Source organism: Cynocephalus volans, chromosome 3 (genome assembly GCF_027409185.1).
Source record: "Cynocephalus volans isolate mCynVol1 chromosome 3, mCynVol1.pri, whole genome shotgun sequence".
Lineage (NCBI taxonomy): Eukaryota > Metazoa > Chordata > Mammalia > Dermoptera > Cynocephalidae > Cynocephalus > Cynocephalus volans.
In genome coordinates, this window is record NC_084462.1 from 43,748,275 (window position 1) to 43,772,689 (window position 24,415).

The 24,415-nt window shown below is 45.3% G+C and overlaps 1 protein-coding gene across 1 annotated transcript in view; it reads left to right on the plus strand.

Annotated features, from left to right (window-relative positions):
* The window catches only part of ADAMTS17 (ADAM metallopeptidase with thrombospondin type 1 motif 17), a 316,365-nt gene that overhangs the window by 234,946 nt on the left and 57,004 nt on the right, over window positions 1-24,415 (plus strand). The window contains exons 16-18 of the mRNA XM_063091528.1: window positions 15,746-15,903; window positions 18,835-18,994; window positions 21,489-21,624. Coding sequence (XP_062947598.1) covers window positions 15,746-15,903; window positions 18,835-18,994; window positions 21,489-21,624 — 454 coding nt within the window. The remainder of the gene's footprint in view (window positions 1-15,745; window positions 15,904-18,834; window positions 18,995-21,488; window positions 21,625-24,415) is intronic.

Genomic DNA, 24,415 nt, shown 5'->3' on the forward strand with positions numbered 1-24,415 from the left:
ATAGTTACCTTTAGATCCCGTACCACGTGCCAGGTTCTGTGCTCTGTGTGTAGGAGCGGGGTATGGATGTCCCAGGGAGAAATTAACTCTCTTGTGAGGAGGACACATAAAGAGGCATCTTTACACTGTGATTAAGAATGACAATATCAGTTCCTAAAGTGTGCATGTAAACCAATTACAACATATTTCTTTTTCTCAGTCAAGAACAATCTTTGTGTGAAGGTGTCCACATGTGTGATGGCAAAGGCTATTCCCAAGTGTTTCTCATGTAAGATGTTTGGACGTTACGTGTAGTCCTTGCGACGACGTGCTTGGTGTGGGGCCCTTGCCTCGCTTCCGTGCCTGGATGTTTTCTGAATAGAATCAGTGGGAATCGGTCATGCGTGAAGCCATAGGTAAACACAAAGGCCGTTTACTGCTTACATATAGCCGATGCTCAAAACCAATTGCCCAAAAGAAAAAGTATAGAACAAAACCAGTCTTAAAGAGTCGTCAGACCAAGAGGCTGGGTGGAAACATGCTCTACTGGTGCCAAGTATATGTTTTTATTCTTTTCAATGACACCTGGCACTTTGACAGAATATGCTAAGACATGCCAGAGAATTTAGCCTCAGATGGCACCTTCCTCCATGGGCAAGTTTCCGTATTACAGGACTGGATTTCCCTACAGCAGCTGGGGACTTGGAAACACCCCTCTGGTCTTCATGCTGGACATAAAGGCCCTGGCCTTAATTTGTCCTGTCTTCACTGACCTCACATTCTGAGGGGTGAACTAAAGCATAGTCTAGCTCCTTGGGCTTCCCAAGCAATGAGTTCTTTTCAGTTCAACCCAGAAACAACCTTTAGGGACAAACATAAGATAATAATATTCTCATTAACAACTTTTGTAAAAAGATAAAAGTAAAACCTCACAAACAGACTGGCCAGTTAGCTCAGTTGGTTAGAGCCTGGTGCTGATAATAACAAGGTCCGGGGTTCAGTCCCTGTACTGGCCAGCTGTCAAAAAAAAAAAAAAATAGCCTTTTCAAACGTTTTATGGTTTATTTACCAAAAAAAGAACTTTGGTTTGACATACATGCACACACACACACAAACGCACACATACATACATACACACTTGATATAACCTGGGGAGTCTCAGTACACATAGCCAGGGTTTGACCTCTATTCTATCATGGTACCTTATCAGCTCAATGGCTTTCTTCCAAAGATAGTTAGTGCTACTGAAAACACAAGGAAAAATATGACCCCCAAATCATATAAAAACAAGTCTACTTGGGAAAGTCAGACAAAAATTATTGCACAGGGAAACGTGCTCATACCCTGGTAATGTTAATTATTTGGAAAATTTGAGACAGGTTAAAGGTCAACATCACTTCTGAAGTTCTTCTAACTACTGGTCTTTAAGGGAGAAATGTCATGTTCTCCTGCACAATGGCAAAGGCATTGTATTTTATCCATGGCTTCCTCATGAAACCAAGTTGCGTCCCTCTAACTGGATTTTTCCTGCTTTATGGCTGAGACTAGAGTAGAAAATTATTCCAAAGATAAAGTCTTGCTACCTTACCTAAAATGCAAATCTATCTTGTGAATTCTTAGAGTAAATCCTCCCTTTTAATTATATTTCATGCCTGGTGAATGTGGTGTCTGACGTCTACATCATGGGACATCTGGCCCGAGGGATGACAAGGTGCTTCAGGACTTGGTGATAGGGCTCTTTCCCTCTGCCTGGTCATTCTTCATACCAACCTCAGGTTGGGCTTTGAGCTGTAGGTCGGGGTCGGGACTGCAGGACAGTGAGTTAGAGGCACTTTCCCTGGTTTGTGGACAGAGGTTCTGCTTTTCATTTCAGGGCCTTTCTCTTTCATCGGTTCCCTATCACAAACAGAGGAACTCACGTTAGAAAGACAGATTCGCAGAGCCCATCCCCAACCATGACCGCCCTGCCCCGAGCAGTCACCCAAGGAGGAGCCTCACTTGAGTTACAAGTGTGCCCTGAGTGTTCCACTGTTCATCAGCATCTCCATCCAAGGGTACATGAGAAAAGACAGAAGACAGATGCCTTTCCAGTGTCGCAACTTGTGCCAAAGTTAAGCTTAAAAATAGACGTGGTGACCGTGCATCGGCTGCAAATGTACCTTGCTATGGAATGTGGAAACTTAACTAATCAGGACCTAGGCAGCTCCATCTGTTGCCTCAGATACTCTGTTCTATTCTGCAGACTGGCGGTGCTAACACCAAAGTTTGTTAGTCACAAAATAGGAAGTCTCCACACAACAGCAGCTTATTTCAGAGAATGACTCAGCTCTACAAGCAGATTTTGTTCCCAGGAATGTTTTGTAGTTTAAATGGAAATTCTTCTGAAAAAGATTTTAATCACTTTGACCCTGAACAACTTTTATCTCAGTTTTTGACACTTTGCTATTTTATATTCCTGGAACCCAATCATTCTTCAGACTCCCCAAAGGGAATGGATTTCTCTAAGAGAAATTTGTAGTATAAAATCCAGTGCTGTAAACCTAAAAGCTGATTTTTTTTTTTTTTTTGCACGTGCGTGGCCAAACTTTTTAAGTAGGAAAGCATTCCTAGAGCAATGAACAATTTTTAATCAAAAACCCTTGTCCTTACCCTGTAGAGACTGGATGGTGCAGGGACTGTGCAGGCTGCTCCAACAAGCCAGCATGACCATTCTCAAGTCAGCCTGGGTGGAAGGGGTCAAGCTGGAGGTCCACACAGTGAAGTCATCCTGCCCAGGGATCAGGATGGATCAGGGTAAAAAATTAGGCAAATGCTGCTCTCAAACTGGACCGTGTTTCCATTTGTGAAGTCTCTCCAGTCATCAAGTAGAACACCTATTTGTAAACGTCTGAGGCTGGATCTACAGTAACAGTGTCAAGGCATTTTCCCTCAAGACTGAAGGACACTACTAAACTTTCTGTCCAGTATGTGCTTATTGTCTCATCTTCCCAAGATCAGCTGAAAAGGAATGGAAAGGAACTTTTTAAAAGGTTGACGAGCAAGGACCTCTCAGGTGAAAGTTCATATGTGGGTGAATCAGAATAGATATCCTTGGTTTTGTTGCAATAAACAAGCAAACAAAACACAATGCAAAGCCACCCAAATCTCAGGGACTTAACACGAAAGTTTAATTCTTATTCATGCTGCTTGCCCCACCATCAGTTGGTAGGAGGCTCTGCACCTAAGTTGAGAGAGACTTTATGTGTTCACACACTGCCACGGTCACCTTGGCAGGAAAAAGAGAATATGGCAAACCCTATTTTAAGAGCATGATGATGCTCTTAAAGCTCCTGTAGGGAATGCTTGTAAAGATTCTGTACAGAATTGCTTAAATTTCTGTGTAATTTATAGAACTATTCTCCTGTTGATGGACATTTAGGTTATTTCAAAATTTTCACTATTATAAGTAATGCTGTATCACATACAAATAAGCACACAAAGCCCCTCAACAAAATACTAGCAAATGTAATCCAGCAATATATAAAAAGGATTATACTCTATGATTAAATTCTGAATAGGGAAATAAAGTATAGAGGAAATTAATAAATCATAAGAGATTACTTTGCTGAACTCTGTAAATAGGTTTAAAACCTGTTTGAAATGAATAAAAAATAAATTCCCAACTGTGACTCTGCATAATATAGTCAGTGCAGATGAGTTAGTTATTATAGAGGCACAGAAATACTTTTTTATTGAAGCAAGAATATTATTTATACTAAAACCCAGTCCAACAAAGCAAGCACAAAAAACAATTACAGACCATTCTTACTTATGTATGAATAATGTCTTAAAAGTTCTAAATATAATATCAGCAAACAGAATTCAGCAGCATGTTAAAATAATAATATGTTATAGCCAAGTAAGGTTTATTCTAGGACTGTGAAGATGGTTTGATATTAGAAAATGTATTGATATAGTTACACTAGTAATAGAAAAAGAGAAAAATAAAATAATGCTGAAAAAGCATATGGTGACATTCAACCCACATTCCTAATAAAATTCTTAATATAAAATAAATGTACTTCCATAATTATACTCATACAGAATATAAAGTATGTTATATATGAGATATTAGTATACATTCTGTATACTTATATAAATAACCCTAAATCCACATTATATTCAACAACAAAACACCATAAGCATTCCTGTTATAATCAGAAACAAAGCAAGGATGTACATTTTCACCAGTAACATTTAACATATCTTTGGTGGTACTAACTAATGCATTTAGAAAATAAAAATAAGACCATAAATATTTGAGAAGAGTAAAACTGTTGCTATGGTAGATATTATTATTATATAGCATGAAAACCTAAGAGAATTAACTTTAGAACTATTACAGATTGTAAGAGGATTCAGTAAGTTGATTAGGTACCAAATTAATACATAAAAATCAATACAAAAAAGCACTTCTTTGTAGAAATTAATAAGCAGTTAAAAGATAAAATGGAAGAAACAATCCAGAAGATTAATATTATCTAACCTGATCTAGGAAGCACAAAGTAATCCAGTCAGGGTAAATAAAAATAAATCCATGCTTAGGCATGTTTTAGTGAAACTGCAGAACACCACAGAATCTCTCAGCCAGGGAGGAAGACAGGTCACGTAAGGAAGAATGATATTTCAGAATGATGGCTGTCTTATCAACATCAGTATGGGAAGCCAGGAGACAGAGGACAAGGATCTTTCAAGTGCTGAAGGAAAATAATCATTAATTTAGAATCAAATGCCCAGGAACACCATCTCTGAAAACCAAGAGGGAAGTAGAGACATTTATAGATAAAAGCAGAGAGAGTTTACAACCAAGAGACCTACACTAAAGGAGCTTCTTGTGGGTTTAAGGTAAGGAAGAAAATTTAAAAATCCCCAAAGAGCGGTCTATTCGGTGGGGGAGAACGGTAAGGAAAAAATGGCAAACTTTTATGTAAAACTAAGAAAGTGCCACATTTATGAGATAATAGTATCTTTTTAAAAGACAAGGCTAAGATACCGACCCACACACCATCTATAAGCGTGATTACAGTAAAGACCTTCTCTGAGGTCTTTGTGTTGTTTGGGAGAAAAGCAACATCATGATCTCAGTAGATGCACAGAAGCATTTGATTAACTTCAGTACTTCTTCGTGATAAAAGCTCTTAACACACTAGGATAAAAGAGAACTTCTTTAACCTGGCAAATTAAATCTATCACATTCTCACAGTGAACGTCTTTTTCAATGAGAAAACTTTGGAAGCATTCCTGTAACGCCATGCATCACACAAGGATGCCCCAATCTTATTTGGTTTTGTAAGTCCCGACCAGAATGGTGAAAGGAGAAGAAATTAAAGGATCAAAGACTAAAAAGGAAGAAACAAAACTCTCATTTTAGCAGATGTTTTTCAGTTAGCTACACAGAAACCCAGCCAAAATATACAAATTATTATAAATAATAAGCATGTCAGAAAAGTAGATGGCTGTAGGATATATCTTATAAGATTCAATATATTTTCTACTGTATCCTTTTCTAACTTTTGGATTTTGTACCTCGGGCACATATTGCCTAGCAAAACTCTAATTATTTTAAAGCTGTCCCTGATCTTTTAAAAGCATGTATCATATCCTATTCACATAAAATATGTTTATAGTATGTAGCAATAAGAGATGCTGAAAAGGCTGAGAACAAAAATATTACTGTCTTTGGGGTAATTTTCTCAGCGTGGTGTAGTTTAAGTTATTTTGGTTTTCTGCCTTATGTTTGAATTATGTACTATTTTTACAATAAAAATAAAGCCATTTTTATTGTAAAAGAATGAATAAATAAATACACCCCTCAAAACAGATATTTGCATAATCTCCACATAGTTGAGCCCAGAAATCTAATTTTTTTAAGCTCCGCTGCCGATTCTGATGATCATGTTTGGAACCACAGGGGTAGTATTCATAATCTAATTTCAAATCATCGTCTAAATTGCTGAAGCAAACACGGAAGACTTGTCTACAACTCAGATGAAAATCACAATAAAATTATTACCAGCCTGCATTGTAGAATATCACCGTCATGTTGGACTAATTATTGACACAATTGCCCAATGAACCAGGCTTCAGCCAGTCGATGACATCCACCCAGGCAGCCTCACTCCTTTCCACCCTAAATCTTCGCTGGCTGGCTGCTGTTCTGGGCACCATGCACAGTCAGAGCTTGGGCTGAGGAAGGCCCTGGTCCCTGAGGGCCTCCCACTCTACTTGGATATACTCCAGGAAATGGACAAAAATGTTAGTTGCAGAAATGACCAAAGCAAAACAGAATCTCCGGCAGATGAACAAGACCAGGGACACTCTTCACTTGTGCTCCAGAGAGGTGCCATTCATGTGGAATTTCCAGCCGTACTAGTCTGCTAGGGCTGCCGTAACAAAGTGCCACAAATTGGCCAGCATAGACAGCAGAAACTTGTCTCACAGCTCTGGAGGTCAGAAGTCCAAGATCAAGTTGTCAGTAGGGTTGGTTCCTTCTGAGGCTGTAAGGGAGAATCTGTTCTGTGCCTCTTGCCTAACTTCTGGTGGTTTGCTGGCAATTTTTGGTGTTCTTTGGCTTGTAGAAGCATTACCCCATCTGTGCCTTCATGTTCTTGAAGCGTTCTCCCTCTGTGTATGTCTTTGTCCTAATTTCCCCTTTTAATAGGAACACCAGGAATATTGGATTAAGGGCCCACCCTGCTGCAGTATGACCTCATCTTAACTAAATACATCTGCAGTGGCCCTATTTCCAAATAAGGTCACATTCTGCGGTACTAGGGGTTAGGACTTCAACATATGAATTTGGGAGAGGGAGGCCCAATTCAACCTATAACATGTGCAAAAAGTGCTGTCTGAAAACTGGGCAGCCCGGAGGTCTGGCTGTAGAAGAGCATTCCTCCTTCGTTGACTGTCTTGATTTCTCAGTGCTGCACCAGCCTACAGTCTCTGAAACCACCGCGGGGGGCATGGTAGGGTAGATTTGGTGGGGGGATGCTGCCTGGGCATCTGATCCATGGTGGAGGTGTTGTTCACTTGTATGTCATTTGTTGCTACAGGTTATATCGAAGCTACTATCATTCCTGCTGGAGCTCGGAGGATCCGTGTGGTGGAGGATAAACCTGCCCACAGTTTTCTGGGTAAAACAAAAATGATTGGATTCACAATTTATGTTCTGAGAATTGATTTTGATGATCAGGCTGGTGATTTGGATTAGCATCATTCTGCCAGGTCATTACTGGCTTTTCACCTGTACTTTACTTGTAATGAGTAAGTGCTCAGAACAGCACTGTAATGACATATGTATTCAAACCGTGCTGTCATGTTTGGCTGAAGTGCAGCTACCCCAAGATGGATATGGGGGAGGGCGGTGGAATCAGTTGGCACCACAAGCTTTGGATAGGAAGGAAAATGACAGGAGAGTGAAGGAAGGAATGAACTGGGGTAGGATGAGTCCCTCAAAATTACCCCAGGAGAGCCCGGAGCAGCTTTAATCTGAGCGACATGGGTCTATGGTCCAACTTGCAGGAAGCCCCTGTAGGCTGTCAGTGACTCTGAAGATGACTCCTTGGCTGAAAAAAAAAAAAAAAAACCAGCCCTAAATCTATAGAAACCCAGAAGAACACTGATTATCACTAAGTACTTTGTACCCCAAAGTCCTGGTGGATAACTCCATGGACTTCAAGTACAAACACCTGCATCTTTCTATAACATTGAGTTCCATTCCAGACTGGTCTTCATTGCCTTCCACAGAACCATGGTTAAAAGCCTAAGAGTCATTCTGTTAAATCCCTTCCTAGCCAGAGAAGACCCTCTGAGCATATCCTAGGCTCAGTTCTCAGCCTCCTTATCCAGCCCAGCAAAGGCCAGCTTTGTACTCGAGTATAAGGGTGGTTGGAGTGCTGAGTTAACACATAAGTATTCTTTATGCAGGACACAGGAGGCAGACGCTGCTACATATGGAGACAGCAGGGCACCCAGAGGCTGCTCTACTTGTAGTTACTGGGATGGAATATGCCAGGACCTATGTCCTCGGCCCACCCTAATCCCATGTTTCTGTCTTGGGTTAAATTTCAAACTAGAGATGGCTCTATCTTCTGCCTAGGTACCCCTGTCCCGAGTTTCCTTCATCTTATAATCTCTTATCCTCTTTTGCAAGGTGCTGTTTGAGATCAGAAAAAAGAAAAGAAAAAGTAAGACATAATTTCTCTGGTTTCAAACTATTTTGGCTAAATCGAAATTACCCATAAAACCCTTAAAAGTATGTCTTTGTCAATATTCCTGCCTTTGTAGGCTACACAAAAGTACCCATGCCTTTCTTTGTAACGGCCCCTATTTGAGAAACTGAATGTAATGAATCAGGGCCAAAAGAAATCTCTAGTGGGCAAGTTGACAGTGAAGACCACCATGATATCGTTTAAGAGTTAGGAAACACATAAAGCCACGAAGATGCTCCTTGCACACCTGCCTTCGGGACAGGCAGGAGGACAGGCAGGAGTTCTCATTTCCAAGTGCCCGCACCAGGACTCACTGGCACCCAGGCCCCTGCAGTCCCTCCTGTGTCCCAGGCAGCCCTGCCACCTCCTCTGCAGCTTTGTCACCTGCCGTCCACCCTCCCTCCTTGATCAAGGCTGTAATGCCCATTGCTACTTCTGCTGCCAGGGTGTGACCTTGCTGTCACTCACATTGACATCTATATGGGTCTTCAACAGCCCCGTGGTCTTTCCCATGTCCCCTGTGTGGACACTGCCCCAACCTCTCCTGGCACTCTCTTCCCAGCTGGCCCAGCTGTCACTCTACAAATAGAACAGTGCTTGTAAATGTTTTCTAAAAGAGGTCCTCAGGCTGTTTTGGGCAGCTTCTTCGGAGTGACAGCCTTTTTACCAAATTCTCAAAGTGCCCACCCCTCTCTGCCCACCTGAAGAAATTAGGTCAACTTCACCAGCATTTACATAGGAAGCCCCACCACCTAGTGTCACCACCAAAAGTCACCCTTCCCATGTGGTGCATTGAGAATGTACCATTCTTACCTGGGGATGATGTTTCTGCTCCAGGGGCAGTGGACCTTCATGGGAGGCTCAGGTCACTGTTCACCCTTATTTTATTCAAAAATCATGATCTGGGTATTGCAAGAGCTGGATAAGTTCTGAGGTTGACTTACTGGTTCTTCCATCAAGCACCAGAAGATGCCCCTGCAAATAATTCCTTGGGCATCCAATCCTGGCATCTGAGACTTCCCACCACATTCCTCCCATGACCCCAGCCCCGGGCATCTGGCGAAAACAGGAACATTTCCTTTCCTTTATCTCTGCTTTTCTGTGGCAATATAAGAATGACAGGATGTCAGAATCCTTCAGATCACTCCTCAACGTCTGCTTCCTTCAGTAAAACCGAACTTTTTACTGGAACTCGCTCTAGGGTCAACAACTACTAAATAGTAGGTGCTGCCCTGAGGAACAAGCTCTCGTGATTATCCTCTCAGCTACCAAAGTGTAAGGGCTGAGGTGTAAGGAACCGTTCACATTAGTGGTTCCCAGTCACTCAGCCCTGCTGTGCTTTAGAGACCTGGCCCCTAATCCCCCAAAGTTGCTGCGGAGTATCGCTGTGCGTGCTTCACGGAGGAGCACATTGGAGCTCCAAGGGGCTCAGTCGCTTGTCCAAGCTCCTCCCTTCCTCTGAGTCTGCTGCAATCCGGAGCCTCTGAGAATCACTCCAAGGTGTTCGGTCACCGCCAGACACGGACTGCTGGAGAAGGCTCTTCACTGGAGAATACGTGTTGAGCCTGCCCGCTGCTACTTTGTTGTATGCACTCCATCCCAAGGACATTGGTTTAATGTCTCAGGATGACTTCTCAGCTCCCCAGAAGCACTGGACCTACATGGGAGGTTGGAGCCCGCCTTCGTCCCCTTATCTTATCCAAAAATCTTAACCCCAGCATTCCGGGCCCTGGCTCGCAGACAAGGGCGAATGTGAAGGTGGTCCACACTCCTTATGTTTCTAAAGTTAGTTCCAACAGGCCCAATTTCCACTCAGGGCTGGGTGCTTTGGAACTCAACCCAGTGTAACTTTGAATTGCTCTCACATTTGCTGGGAGCAGTTCCTGAAGAATTTCACCCCACCTACCTTCAGCCCACGCTGGCTGGCTCTCTGCTCAAAACCACCTGGAACAGGAAATGCCTGTGCAGTGTGTATCCGTGTCTAAGAACAGAGCTGGCAGCACTCCGAGTGGAAATAAAAGGAGCTGACTCGATGCCAGGAGTAAAAGTAGGGTGACTGTGGGTCAGGTCTTCCAGTTGAATCCAGGAGGGGGAGACCAAAAGAATCCTGCCCATGTTTCTGCACAGCTCTGGGCCAGAGGAGGGCATGTGGGTAGGCAGAGCCAGAGCTGGCCCTCCCTCCAGGAATGCCCCCTCCTGGCTCCCTGGAGTGGCTCACAGTCTTCCACCATAGTGCCTGGAAGTCCAGGGACGGGCTGTAATGTCCACAGAGAGGTAGAAGGGCCCGGAGTGGAAACAGACATTTGGCACATGACCTCACATTCCGGGCCATTGAGAAGGTTTGATTAGGTCATAGTTGCAAAGGAAAGTGTACCTGCCTGCATGGTGCCCCAAGAAAATTTCTCTGTTAAGAGGCTTCTGAGCAAAATCCACAAAAGCACACATTGTTTTATTTTGGACAGTGGTTTAAAACATCCAACCTTTGGCCCAGGCAGAACCAGCAAAGGAAAACCTTGTTACCAAAGCAGAACGACAGACATCACAGATGAAATCAAGTTGCTTGGGGAATTCCCGTCTGAACTCTGCTACTTGCCTATGGAATCAAAGCATTTGTCATCTATTAATTCTGTTATCTATCTTAACAGTCCCTCTTAAGTCTTTTCTGGAGCCAAAAATTTTAATTTCAAATGCGAACTAATTGATCTGAAAATGCTTACAGATGAAGAGGGCTGGAATATACCCATTGATTCACAGGGCTTGAGAAGGGCAGGAGCTTGTAAAGCTCAAAACTTATTTAATTTGGAGGGCCTTCTTTAAGAAAAAGAATACACTTTGCGCAGGGCCTTGGAAAAGGATTCTTGCACCGATGTGCACTGGAGCTGAAGCCTCGCAGGCTGTCTGGCACCTGCTCTGTGCTGCTGCAGGAAGAGGTGACCTGCACCCTCTCTCTCTCTGGAGCCGACAGCCCCATAAGTTATTATATTATTGCATTCCACATTGAACCTATTTATTCACTGTTAAAAGTCATCCTGATGTCCCAACAGAATCTCTGAGGCTGAAGTCTCACCCTCTTGAAGGAATGTCAGGCACTGAATTCTGATTTTAGCAAGAAGTTGTGAGTTTTCAGCATGGACCACAGCAACCCGCAAATTCTGAATCTTGGTCAGTTACTCAGGCTAAAGTCAGAAGGGTTGCAAGCGATCCGCATGCCTCTTGAAACTGCTGGCCTCTTGCCTTTAACTCCACCTCTGTGTTTTCCTCTCACTGAGCAACATGTAGACATGTGTCATCGCAAACAAAGTCTCCCGAGGAAAGGGGCACCGGATGTGAGATGGGGGCCCTGTCGCAGTTATAAAGCTACTTTTGCAGTGCCTGGAAGCTTGCAGCCACTGTGGAGATGGCCAGAGCAGTGCTTGAGCATGCAGAGTTTATTCTTTCTGGGGCATGATCGTGGGATATTTTCCCCACTCAACAGCTCCAGACCAGGACCTCCAAAGCCAAGACAGGTGTAACTGGTGGGAGTGCCCCAGCAGCACCATGCAGCTTGTGAGAGCCAATCGAATGCATCTCTCTCCATCCTTGTTCACTGACTTCAGGCAGATAACTTGAAATCCACCATGGCGAAGATGTTTACACCATTGGTGGCTGCAAGTGCTGTAAATCTAGGCTATTTTCCCCAGAGAGCCGTTTGTCACCAGCGCTCCTCTGTCCAGTGTATCCCTCCCCATTCAGCAGCTGACCTTTTTCTAGATCAGTCTGTTAGGCACAGCCTATATCTCTTACTTCCCATCCTTTGACTTCCCATGCCTTGACCACACCCAGGAGCTCCTCCATGGCCTCCCCGAGCCACCCTGCAGATCACCTCCTGAAATGTCTGCTCCACCCACCTGCTAGGGACAAGCAAGACCCCGCTCTGGTGGTCGGAGGGTGGCACACCCCACACTCAAGTTGGCTCTGCCTCTGTCTTCTGTCATAGCTGCTGCTGGGTCTCGGCCACAGCCAGTCCTCCAGTGGCCGGGGCCAGGCTTCCCCAGCCAGGCCACGCCTCGGCTCAGTGTTTCTGTGGATGTTCTGCAATCATCTCTAGGTGTTCTCTCCTTCCCTTTTTCTAGTCCTTCCCACTCTTGACCTCCCAGAAGTTTGACTTTTGCCATGGAGGCAGGGTAGTTTTCAGTTCATAATTCGGTAAGTCACTTTTTAATCGAGAGGGCCAGGGAAATGCACGAACGAGACCGGTAGGAGAGAGCCACCTTGTCGGGAGCGCTCATGCCGGCACAGATGCAGCGGCGGGGGAGGGTTCAAGGTGTGGACAGAGTGGACAAGGCCTTCTGCATCTCCGGGGGTGTGGGCTGAGGTTGGTAAGCAGCTAGGGGCGATTTCTAGGAATCTGTAATAGTCATTTTCTTTCCCTACCTCCTCTGCCCTCATCATGATCAGTATTTTTTTAAAAATCAACCTCCAAAAGGCACATGTGAAAGCCACACCCGCTTCTCGGTAGCAGAGCATCAGGCTCAGGCACCGCTGTATCCAGGGGCTTAAAACGATGACGTGGGAAAGTCTCTGTCCCAGCACTCATGTCCTCTCTGGGGGCCTCCTCCCAAGTGCTGGCAGATCCAGGCCTCTGCCAAGTCTCTGGGCAACCCTGTGGGAAGAGAGCTGCTGCTTCCCATGGTGAACCAAAGTCCCACTGTCCGAGTGTGGGTGATGGGCCCATGCTTGGGGCCGGAGTGGAATTAGGGGTCAGCCCTGCATGACTGGAGGAAAAACATTCCCAAAGGAGATCCTAGTGCCGTTGCCTGAAGAAGGAGAAACAAATGCCAAGTAGCAAGCACAGTAGATGTGGACAATCGCCACAGACAGGAACACAGTCAGGGCCCCGGCCCCAGCCCAGGCAGTGAGTGTGGGTGACGGTCAGTGGATATGGGAGTCAGCTGGTTCCCGTGAGTGGGCTGAGACAGGGAGGAGAGCAGCCCCCCCAGCTTCCCTCTGGTCTCTGGGAAATGGGTTCCTAGAGGTGGGCCGAGTGTGATTTGGTCAGCACACAGCAGACTTCTCCTTACAGGGCATCTCCACCTGCTCAAGGGTCCTCTACCCCAGTAATGGTGACAGCAAGCCTTCCCCTCCTCCTCCACCCTTTGTGGCCATGCTGCATCTCTCGCCCCTTTTCCCAGCCAGACTTCTGAGAAGATGCTCCCATGCCATGCCTTCTTCCCACCACCAGCCCACCCCGGAAACCGATCTTGACGAGATCGATCAAGGCCGCTGAGTGTCAGGAGCCACAGTCCCACCTCCGTACCTGGCCATACATTCCCGGACCACCTCTTCTCCTTACTTGTCCTACAAGCTCAGCTCAAAGGATGCCTCTTCCAGGAAGCCTTCCCCTTTACCCCTGCCCCCACCCCTCCTCAGGCCCTGGAGGTGATTCAGCCATAAAGCATATGAAATTGTATTAGGTTTACCTGTTATCTGGAATGCCTTCTCTTTGAGAACAGGTCTTACATTTGTACATTTTATTATTTTTATAAAAGTCTACACGGATGCTATAAACTAAAGAACATGAGAATTAAAAGTTGTCAGAGTGATAAGTGCGTGCATTGGGCTCAATCTGTTATGTTCAGGTCTCCACTCTGTAACTTAATAGCTGTGTGACTTTGGACAAATTGCTTAACCTTTCTGTGCCCCCATTTCATCATTTGTGGAGTAAGGAAAATAATCCTGTACCTTAGAGGGTTGTTCAGAAGATTAAATGGGTAACAGTATATGAAGGAGCTAAAGCAGAGCATGTGCTCCTTAAATGGTACTTTACAGGTGGTGACGGAGGAAGAGAAAGAGACATTATGGGTGTCCCAATATTCTTGCCTCCTCTTAGCAGCCAGGAAGTTTCGATAGCAGGTAGAATTTCTTGAAGGGGAGTTGATTTGATTCCAAGTGGTAGAGTTTTCTCTTTCCTGAGCCTTGCCTGGAGTCCTGCAATCTTCAGCCACTCACTGTGCACAGCCACCCTGGATGTGAAACCCCACCTGGAAGTCACTCTGTTGGAAAGCCCTTCCTGTTTCTTCTGGCAGTTCCTGGAATGAGGAACCTGGAGATTGCATCTTCTCTGTGTTTGCCAGGAACAGGCCTGGGACCATAATGTCCTGGAGACAGGTAGCTGAGGCCAGGGTCACCCAGCATGCCTCAACTGCTGTGGCCCAACCAGGACTCCAACCTCAGGATCCTAATACAGGCTGGGGCTAATGAAAGCAGCGTTAACTGAAAAGCCTTTTTGGTTTCAACTTTCATTTTCCAAAATCACTATTAAATGTGGGCATTTTATTTTTGGCCTCAGTAAGCAGAGAACATGATGGGATAGAATCTGATTGAGTTGATTGTGGACTAAGGGGTTCCAAAGTAATTGAGAGCAGTTTGGGGTGTTGGAGGCTCTGGCTGCATGTGCAGAGTATGAGCCTGGGACTGAGGGTGCCCTGGGAGTTTCATTTTTAGAAATGGCACAAAGACTTGCTATCACCTTTTGTCATTTACCACCTTCTCGTAAATGCCAGAGTGGGTTCTAGTTAGTTGAGCTTTTTTTTTTTTTTTTTTCTCCTAAATAACAAAAGCAGCAACAACAAAACCACAGAATTCTACTGCAGAGTGCTCTCCTCATAAGAATGACATAGACTTCAAACCTAAGAGAAAAGACAAAAGAAAAGTCACTGGTGAGCACTTCAGATAATAATACATAGATGGCTTATATGGAAAACCAGATTTGGGCTATGGCCAGTCAACAAAATGTTGATTCCCTGTTTCTTCCCACACATGTTGAACTGAGGTGTGAACTGTGAGCGAACAAAATTGTGAGCCTGAAACCCACAGGCTCTTGTGTGAGAGCACCCCTTCACCGACATCCCCCACATACCCCGGCAGCTGCCGAGTGTTCCTGCTGCGTTTGTGGGCTGCGGGGTTCCCAAACATAAATACCTAATAGAATAATGACTGTCTTAAAGGACCATCCACTTCACTAATGTGGGGGTATCAAATCCTTAAGAGATGTTGGAGTTAGGCTGCCCTCCTTCAAAAGCCCCACATTGATAATAGCAAAGTGAATCAGTGGGTTTTGCTAGAGTATCAAAACCTGTTTTGTAGCCTTGGACATGCCAAAATAGAATTAATTCCTCAGGCAGAAAAGCATCTGTTCAGGGAAGTCTAGCTAAATGTGATTGGGCTGTGGTGTCCCCATGCTCTGCCCCTCCCCCTGCCCCCACTCTTCGAGTTGGTTTTGAGACAAGCAGCTCACGCGGAAGCTGTAAGGTGCCCCCATCCATCCCGACAGCTCTCCTGGGGCATCCTGTGGGTCTGGAGCTCGGCTCTGAGAGCCAGGCTGTGTCCTCAGTAGACAGCTTGCCTTCTCTCACCCGAGGCCTTCCTCCTTCCCCATTGTGAAGGGAGAGACCACTGACCCACACAGGGCACCCAGAATCCCTTTAAAGACGGACTGGATCCTCCCCTGACTCTGTGGTGTTCATTTTTCTTTGTAGCTCTCCAAGACTCCAGTAAGAGATCAATCAACAGTGACTGGAAGATAGAACTCCCAGGAGATTTCCAGATTGCCGGCACAACCGTCCGCTATGTGAGAAGGGGCCTGTGGGAGAAGATTTCTGCCAAGGGACCAACCAAGATACCACTTCATCTGATGGTAACTTGCTGGGTTTGCCCTTGTCTTAAGGCTGTGGCTCCCATAGATATACCAGGTTACTTCTTCCCAGGACTGTGTGAGGAGGAGATGCATCTGGCTCCTGGGGATGCTCAGTGCTCTCTCTTGGTCTTTTCTTATCTAATCCATTCTATAGCATGCTCCAGAATTCACTCTCTCTCTCTCTCACAGCTTCCCCCTGGCTCTTCACTGGCAAAGCTCCTATTTTTTTTTAAAAGGAGCTGCTTCCAAGAAGAAAACGCTTAGCCACGTGGGTGGCAGGCAGGGAGACTTGGCCTTATTAAGCAGACAGCCCCATTCAGAAGTCTGTTTTTCTATCACATGGCAGGATGCATAGATCTGCCTCATGGTTTGTATATCCACATTGGAAACTACCTTTTGGGAATGTACTATTGACTCAGTGTCCAAACCAGCATCACTCAGATTTTCCAGACTTAGCTTGTGACAAAGCATAGGGAATAAGGAAGGAGAATCCAGTTGTACGGTATGTTTACTCCCCAGGTGGTCTCAGTAAACCTGTGTGATTGGGCCAGAGTGCCATTGTCTTATCTGAGGTCTCCTGGAAGTCTCCGTTTGAGACATTTAAACATCCAACTGTGCCTCCTTTTAACCCTTACAGATCTCCAGGGAAAGGAATGCCACTGTTTTCCTTCTCAGGGTCCAGGAGTTCTCATGGATGACTTCTGATAGGTCATAGTTATTGATTCCACATCTATTCCAAAGAACAGAATTTGTGGCAGATTGTATGCCTTATAATCAAAGCACACTATCCTCAGTGTTTGCCAGAGTCTCTACTTGAAGTTCTTTTTCCCCATTAATTTGTGATCTTTGGCAACCTGCAGCTGTTCAAGGTTAGTGACACCTAAAAGATGTTCTGGCCACTGTCGAGGGAATCTCTTTAGGCGACCAGCACTGCCTGTGAGCACCAGTACCCCGTATGGGTGTCACCTCATAATGGCGCTAACCCCATTAACAATTTCTGGTGAGACAAAGCCAGTCAGTTTCCATGTGCAACATAAACCATATGGAAATCTGCCAATGCAACACTCAGCTCCCTAATCCACTGCAAATATATTCCTGCAAGTAGATTTCTGATATCCAGGAACCTACATCTAAGCCACTTCTCTGGAATAAGATTGTGTACTAGTGAAAGTCATTAGAACAAATCCTTCTGTTCTGAATTCAAAGCAGTTATTCAGAGGGGCTAAGAGAGGAGGCAAGGACAAGATAAAACCCGTATGGAAACATCATCTAGCACGTGAATTTGCTTTCTCTAGCATACACCAACATGAGTATATTTCCCTTCTTTCCCAAAATCTTTCATAAACGAAGCGAGTCGTCAGCCCATTAAAGCAAGCACACAGCCTGGATTCATTCAGACCATGATAAACAAAACTCAGAGAAAGCAACTACTGCCATAGCTGAAGTTTCAGCCCTTGTTTAACATTAATAGCTTTTCTTTCTTGAAATATGATTTTCACTTCAAATTTTTAAACCTAGAAATGAGAGGCGTCCACTCCTTCGCCTCTATAGAGAAGGCCATTGTTCCCAAACTGGGGTGTGCACATTGCTTGCCGAGTCAGGAGCACCCGTAGTCACAGGGACCTGCATTTGAAACCAATTACACACACTCACACAAATTATAGTGGCTACAAAATTGCATGAAATTGGTTTCATATGGATTTTCAATTTACCAGTCTTATTCCCATACTGAGATAATAAAGATCTCTTTTAAAGACTAGTTTTGTTTTGTTTTTTTAAACTGGAGGCATTTTTCCAAATGTGTTACTGCAAATCTGTCTGTTGGAGAAGTGGATGTTTCTGCAGCGAGGTCTGCTCTTGGCCCCCCACCCCCACCACACAGCTTGGCCTGAGGCTGGCGGGTGTGGGAGGCAAGATGGCGCACTTCCCACCCAGCTGCCCCAGGCGAGCTCCCGCTGGCCCCTTGTGCCAGACTTCTCAGGCTGGAAGGGAACTTGCTAGCTCTTAGACCCAGGGGCATTCACTGGTTCCAAGCTTAGCCTGAAGACATGATCCACAGCCAGGCCACTTTATGCTCCCACGAAAGGGCTTGTTTTGTGCCATGATGTCTAAAGAAATAAAGCCAGTAGTGCACCTGCCAGCCTTATATAGCTTGTCACATGAGTTCCCAAAGTGCTGACCCATTCATTCTGCACACTCACTAGGATTTGAGACCCAGTGGTCCCCCCCACAAAATATGATAGGCCCATTCTCCCACCTCCACCCCACTCCCAGCTTTAAGCCCTGAGCCAGGCAGAGTTGCCATCCTGACTCCCATAGCAGCGGGAAGGCTCACGCATCCTTGGGCTTCCAAACAGATGCCCCCAAAATTCCCCTGCAGTGGGCTGTATTTTGCCCTTGAGCCTGCCTTACCCCTGACTCTCTGGACCAACTGGCATGTGAAAATGGCTCATGATGGGGAGTTAAGGACGATGTTTATTTTCAAAAGAAGCAGAGGAACCATGCCTGCTCAGATCCCTCTCTAAGAGAAGCCGTGTATCTGTGGCTTTCTTGTCTGCGTGGTGGCTTCGTCGGTGAGTATGCAGGAACACGGACTTCTCTCTGCCTGCTGCTGTGCTCTCCATTAAAAGTGCCACTGGAGCCCAAGAAGATGCTCATTCTGAAATTCCTCCTCTGAAACTCCTCTGTCGAGTGGGAAAGAGTAGAACTCCCTGACGATGGTTTGCACGTGCTCATCCCTGAGCTGAGCACCTAAGGAACCCAAAGCTGAGATAAAGGGGCACCCCTAGATTGAACCACTTTTGAACCCCAGGAAAGAGCTGGTTCCTGCTAGTAGAGGAACAGCCCCAGTGTGGCATGGTTGGCAGCTTCAGCAACCCTGTGGGCTTTTGCTTCATTTCAAAATGGCCTTTTATTTTGCCACTGATCCAGGTGTTGTTATTTCACGACCAAAATTACGGGATTCATTACGAATACACCATTCCTGTAAACGACACTGCGGAAAATCAAAGCGAACCAGAAAAACCGCAAGACTCCTTGTTCATCTGGACCCACAGCGGCTGGGAAGGGTGCAGCGTGCAGTGCGGCGGAGGTGAGCAGGGCCGGCTTGTCGGCCCAGGGCTTGCCAAGGGCAGGGGACAGGACGGAAAGCCCCAGGGCCCTCTGCAGCCAGGACCCAGAGTGTGGCAGACACATGACCCGTGTTTTCCCTGGAGCTGAGCCACGCCCCACCGAGAATCCCTGCAGACCCCGTGGGCAGGCTTCCTAACTTCCGCACCTTAGAGTTTTGCCCACACTGCTGCTTTGCCTGTGGAGTTCTCTCCCCGCCACCCCCGCGACCTGAGAGTGGAGATTTGGCCAACGTGTGGCTACGTCATGATGTGACAGGTTGACCCTGGAAATGAACAGAATAGACCTCTAGTTTTGTCGCTTGGTGGGAGGGCACCAGAAGATGTCTCTGCCCCTCCCTAGTACCCTTTCCTCTTTTCCAAAGCAGCCCCACTACAGGATACAGTGGAAAGGAGAAGCCCTGTAAGTCAGGGAAACACTGAGCTTGAGTCCTGACTCCATGGCTTCCTGCCCTACCTCAGCAAATGACTTGCCCTCTGTACTCCCGCGTTTGCTCACCTCTGAAATATGTTTGTCTCTCATGCCTACTGTGGGGGCCACAGGGTGAGCCAAAGAGACTGTCATGCTGCAAGAATCAGTATGAGCAAAAGGCACTAGATTTATCATGCCGTTGTTCAGGAGGAGCATTAGGGAATTCTGACCTCTTAGCCCGTTTGTCACCCTGACAGGATGCACAGCAGGGCCGTGGGGGATGGGACACAGGATGGATGGATTTTGATGGGCACAGAGTTAGGACAGGAGGTTCATCTGGACTCTGGAAGGGGGTTGGCAGGGTGGAACCTGCCCATCAAGTCTTGAGCAGCTCTTGTCTGCTAAGATGATATTTGTCAGATATCCAATATGTAGAGGATCGTTTACCATCTAAGTGACTTGTCCCATTGTTCATGGGTGGGAGTTACAGCCACAGCATGACAACCCATCAGACACTGCCAGGGTCAACTGTGCCTTCCTCCTGTGTGTCCTGGCTGACGCTGTTGTTCTCAGCCCCTTCCTCAAGCAGCCGCAGGGTGGTTGGCATAGCCTCAGGGTCCCCCCATCTGCTCTGCTGTCCTCCCACTCTGTGCCTCTCCCTCAACCCTGCAATTGACTCTGTGCTGATGGCCTCCAAAACCAGCCAACACCTATGGCTCTGGCTGCAGCCAAACCCTTCCTTTTGGGCAACTAGCTGCAAACTAAGCATGGCCCAAATGGGGCAGTTAGCAGGCTCTCCCCGGGGGGGCATCTAGGGGGTCACTGCTTGCTGTTGCTGCTCGCTCAGCAGCAATCTCATTATGACACTGATGACTTTCAGCTCCCTAGCTGACCTGCCACCAAAGCTAAAAGCTGGCTTGAGGCAGCTCCATGCGTCCGTATTCATAAAGGGTGCGATTTGGGGCAGTAGGAGCGACAGTGTAGTTCAGGACTCTGTAATTCTGAGTCATCCCTACACGACAAATTCCCCAGGAGACAGACCCAGCAAGGAATCAGGGATCCTGATAGTTGTGCTTGACTCCCCAGTAATTGTTGATTGTCACTCTTCCCAGATAATAATAATGACAGTGGTGTAGCTAGCATGAAGCATTAAGCACCGGCCAGGTTCTGGTCTGAGCACTTTATATGTATTAATTCATTTTTACTATTACTGAAGCACCCCAAGGCACAGGGAGGTTAAGCCAATCAGTCCACTTGAAGAAACCAAGGCACAGAAGTATGGTGGCCAACTATTAGTATGGTGGTCACCATGATACTATTAGTGACAGAGCCAAGACTTGAACACAGACAGCCTAGCTCCAGAGGCCACCCTCCTAACTCCCAGTCATTCAGCCTCCCTGAAAAAATCATGTTCTGAGTGTTTTGGGAACACCCAGAAGAAGGGCTATATCCAGCTGGGATAACAGGTTAGCAAAGCTTCGCAAGAGCAGGTGATGCTTAGAGGTACCAGTCAGCTGGCTAGGCTCGTTCAAACTGGCTCTGGAATGCCTGCTGGAGAGCGCGGGTCTATGTGTCCTACAGACCAGCCTCCTGTTCCTCATTCCTCCCCAGCAAGCATGGATTCTGCAGTAGGTAGCCATACTATCCAGGTGTTCAGTTGAGACCAGATCTCCTTAGACTTTAAACATCAAAAGAGCAGATATAAAGATTGGAATTCTTTGATGAAAAGTAAAAGCCCAAATCAGAGCTTTGGCCTCAGTGAATCCTGAACTGTCCAAGGAACAGCTGATCTGAGGTGTTGTTGCTTTCTGATCTTGTTCTAGAATCTTTCTTCTGTCCCACATTGCCCCTGCCATGTCATACACACCTCATCCCTAAGATTACAGTTCTCCCTCTCTGACAACCACTATGATATTTGCAACAGTCACTTTCAGTGACACACTAATCAATAGTTACACCCGAGCACTCCTCCCTATGTGCAAATGAATGGTTTTTCCAGGTGTGTGTGGCCACAGCCTCTCAGCTCCCTGTGGTTTGGTTTTCAGGGGAACGTAGAACCATTGTTTCATGCACACGGATTGTTAACAAGACCACAACACTGGTGAATGACAGTGACTGCCCTCAAGCAAGCCGCCCAGAGCCCCAGGTCCGAAGGTGCAACTTGCACCCGTGCCAGTCACGGTAAGGAGCTGTGTCCTGGGGCTTGGACCCAGTGGGGTCTGGGTCAGCAGCACTATGAGAGTGGGGACAGTGATACGCAGTTAATGCTATGTTCTGTTATTGCTGAGTGATTTCTGCTTGCTCGAAATACTGGATTTTTAGCTTCTAAGCCAGAACCTTGGTGGAGATATACAGTCCTAGCTGGAAGGTGTCCTGTAAGAGACCATTGGCAATATCACCCTAAGAAAAAAATAACCATTGCTGTACACTTTCAACTGGTACCCATCAGCTTAGACAAATTACTTTGTCTAAGAGGAAAAGGAAATAAAGGTTAGAGTTTGAGTGCCCAGGGGTAAGTGTCACATGTTAAGGTTTGTAGCTGACCTTGTTTCAGTGGCTGAAATTAATGCCAGTGAGTGCACATCTTGCGTTTCTTATTTAGTACCCATCAGAACTTCGGCCCCAGCCCCAGCTTTCATAGCCATGTTACTCACGTGCTCTGGAGTGAATTCTCTTGGGCTGGGTCAGCCGAGATGAATTGTATGGAATATGTTCTTCACTTAAGCCTCCTTTTTTCCAGTCATTTTATTGGGACTTTGCATAGTACCGTGATTCTGTCACATGCGTAATGTCACCACTTGGCCTCTTGGTTCTGCTCTGAGTTGAGGCAAATGGTTTTTGTTCTGTGGTTCTGTGCGTCGTGTTAAGGCATATTTACCTTTTCTAATCAGGCTGGGCTGTCAGCAGTGTTATAGGTTTCTTAAGATCAATACGTGCCACTTGCCTGTTACAGGAGTTTCATATGGCATTTGGTGTCTGCACCAATCCCCTTAACCTTGTCAAATGCTTAAAATGTGTTTGAGTGAGAGAGAGAAGAAAGGAGAGAAATCAAGAAGGTGAGAATTGTTCCATTGATCCTACGTGCCCCTTGGCAAATTAAGAATGAAATTCTACCATAATGCTGCAGATCTTAAGGAAGAGCTCAATGCAGAAAGTCTCCTTTAGCATCTTGGGTATGAGCAGCCATCCCACAAACCCATTAACCAGTCAGTCAATCAGTCAAATACATGTGGAGCGAAATAAGGAAGGACTTGTCACTGTAAAGACTCAATGATTGGATGGGCCACAGTCTTTTCTTCTGAAACCAAGGGTGGCCCGGCCCTTGTGAATTGATTAGAAAGTAGGATAAGGGATGCTAGACGAGGAGAGCTCAGCATTGGCTCAGGTGCATGAATGAGCAAAAAGGGTCTTTGGAATCCATTCGAGAATCATACTTTAAAATTGGTTATGTTTTCCAAACTATTTTAGTATCCAAATCTTTTTAAAATTATGCCAGAAACCAGATAAGCCAAATAAAATTAAACATATGAAATGAGAGCTGCTGTGATTGAACTAAGACCCACATGAGAAGGGGAAGGGCAGGCCAGTCCCCTCTGCCTTTCCATCCCCTCCTCTCACATTAGGCCCATGGCACCTCTGTGAACTCTATGGAATCAAGCATCAAGACTGTCAGTCAAAGGTTTACTTCCTGTGATGATGGCGTAGTTTGTATTGGACCAATCTTCCTACAGATAACAATTATGAACTCTGGCGACAATATAAAAAGCAACTGTTTAAAAGCTAGAGAGCAGGTAGAAGCTAGAGAGAAGGAGACAAACAGAAGAATAGAATGGCACTATATTTCCCACATTTACAGCTTTTAAACTGAATAGAAGCCCTAATTGGATCTTTGTGGGATGGCTAAAACTCTAGATAGGTACCTACCATCTTTTACTGGTTGAGCCACCAGAGAAGAATATTCAAAGTAGCCATAGCAGAAACTGAGGAGGAAAAATCCCAGAAAGGAGAGAGCCACAGACAGGAACTCCCAAATTCTGCATATGTGTTTGACCAGTATCTCTAAGAATAAGGCATGTGTAAGGCAGACTCCACGTAGCACAGCTAAGGCTAGAAGAACTGAACTGAGAGCGTAGCTGCTGCCCACCACAGGGGAGACTGTGTTTGGAGTTTTAGTCCAGTCAAATTAGTTACCTGCTAAAACAAAAATTCAATGTTCTTCTGCAATGATACTCTAGAGCTGCACTGTCCAATATGGTATCCACTAGCTAGTCCAAATTGAGACATGCTGGAAATGTAAAGTATATACCAGATTTCAAAGATTTAATAATAGAAAAGATTGTGAGTCTTAGTTTAATATTATAAAATAATTTAAGATTATAAAAATATTTTAATAATTTTTAATGTGATTACATTGATTATGTAATCATTCAAAATGATTATATTTTGGATGTATCTGGTCCAACAAAGTGTATTATCACAATTAAGTTTATCTGTTTCCCTTTACTGTTTAATGTGGCTAATAGAAAATTCAAATTGCATATGTGGCACATTTCATTTCTGTTGAACAGTGCTGCTATTGATTAACATATTATTCACAATGTTCAAGATACAATCCAAATTTTACTAATCATGCAAAGCAACATACCCAAACTCAAGAGAGAAGGCAATTAATGGAGACTGACTCTAAGAAGACACATATGTTGGAATTAGAAGACAAGGATTGCAAAGCAGTTACTGCAAGTATGCTCAAAAACATAAGGAAAACTATGCTAATGAATACTGAACGCTTAAAATTTTAGAACTAAAATATGCAATATCTGAAATTTTAAAAATTCACTTCATAGGTCTAAAAATAGATTGGAGATGACAAAAAAAAATTAGTAAACCTAAGATAGGGGAATAGACATTATTCAGTCTGAAGAATGGAAAGAAAAAGTTGTTGACAATGACAGAGACTCGGTTACTTGTGGGA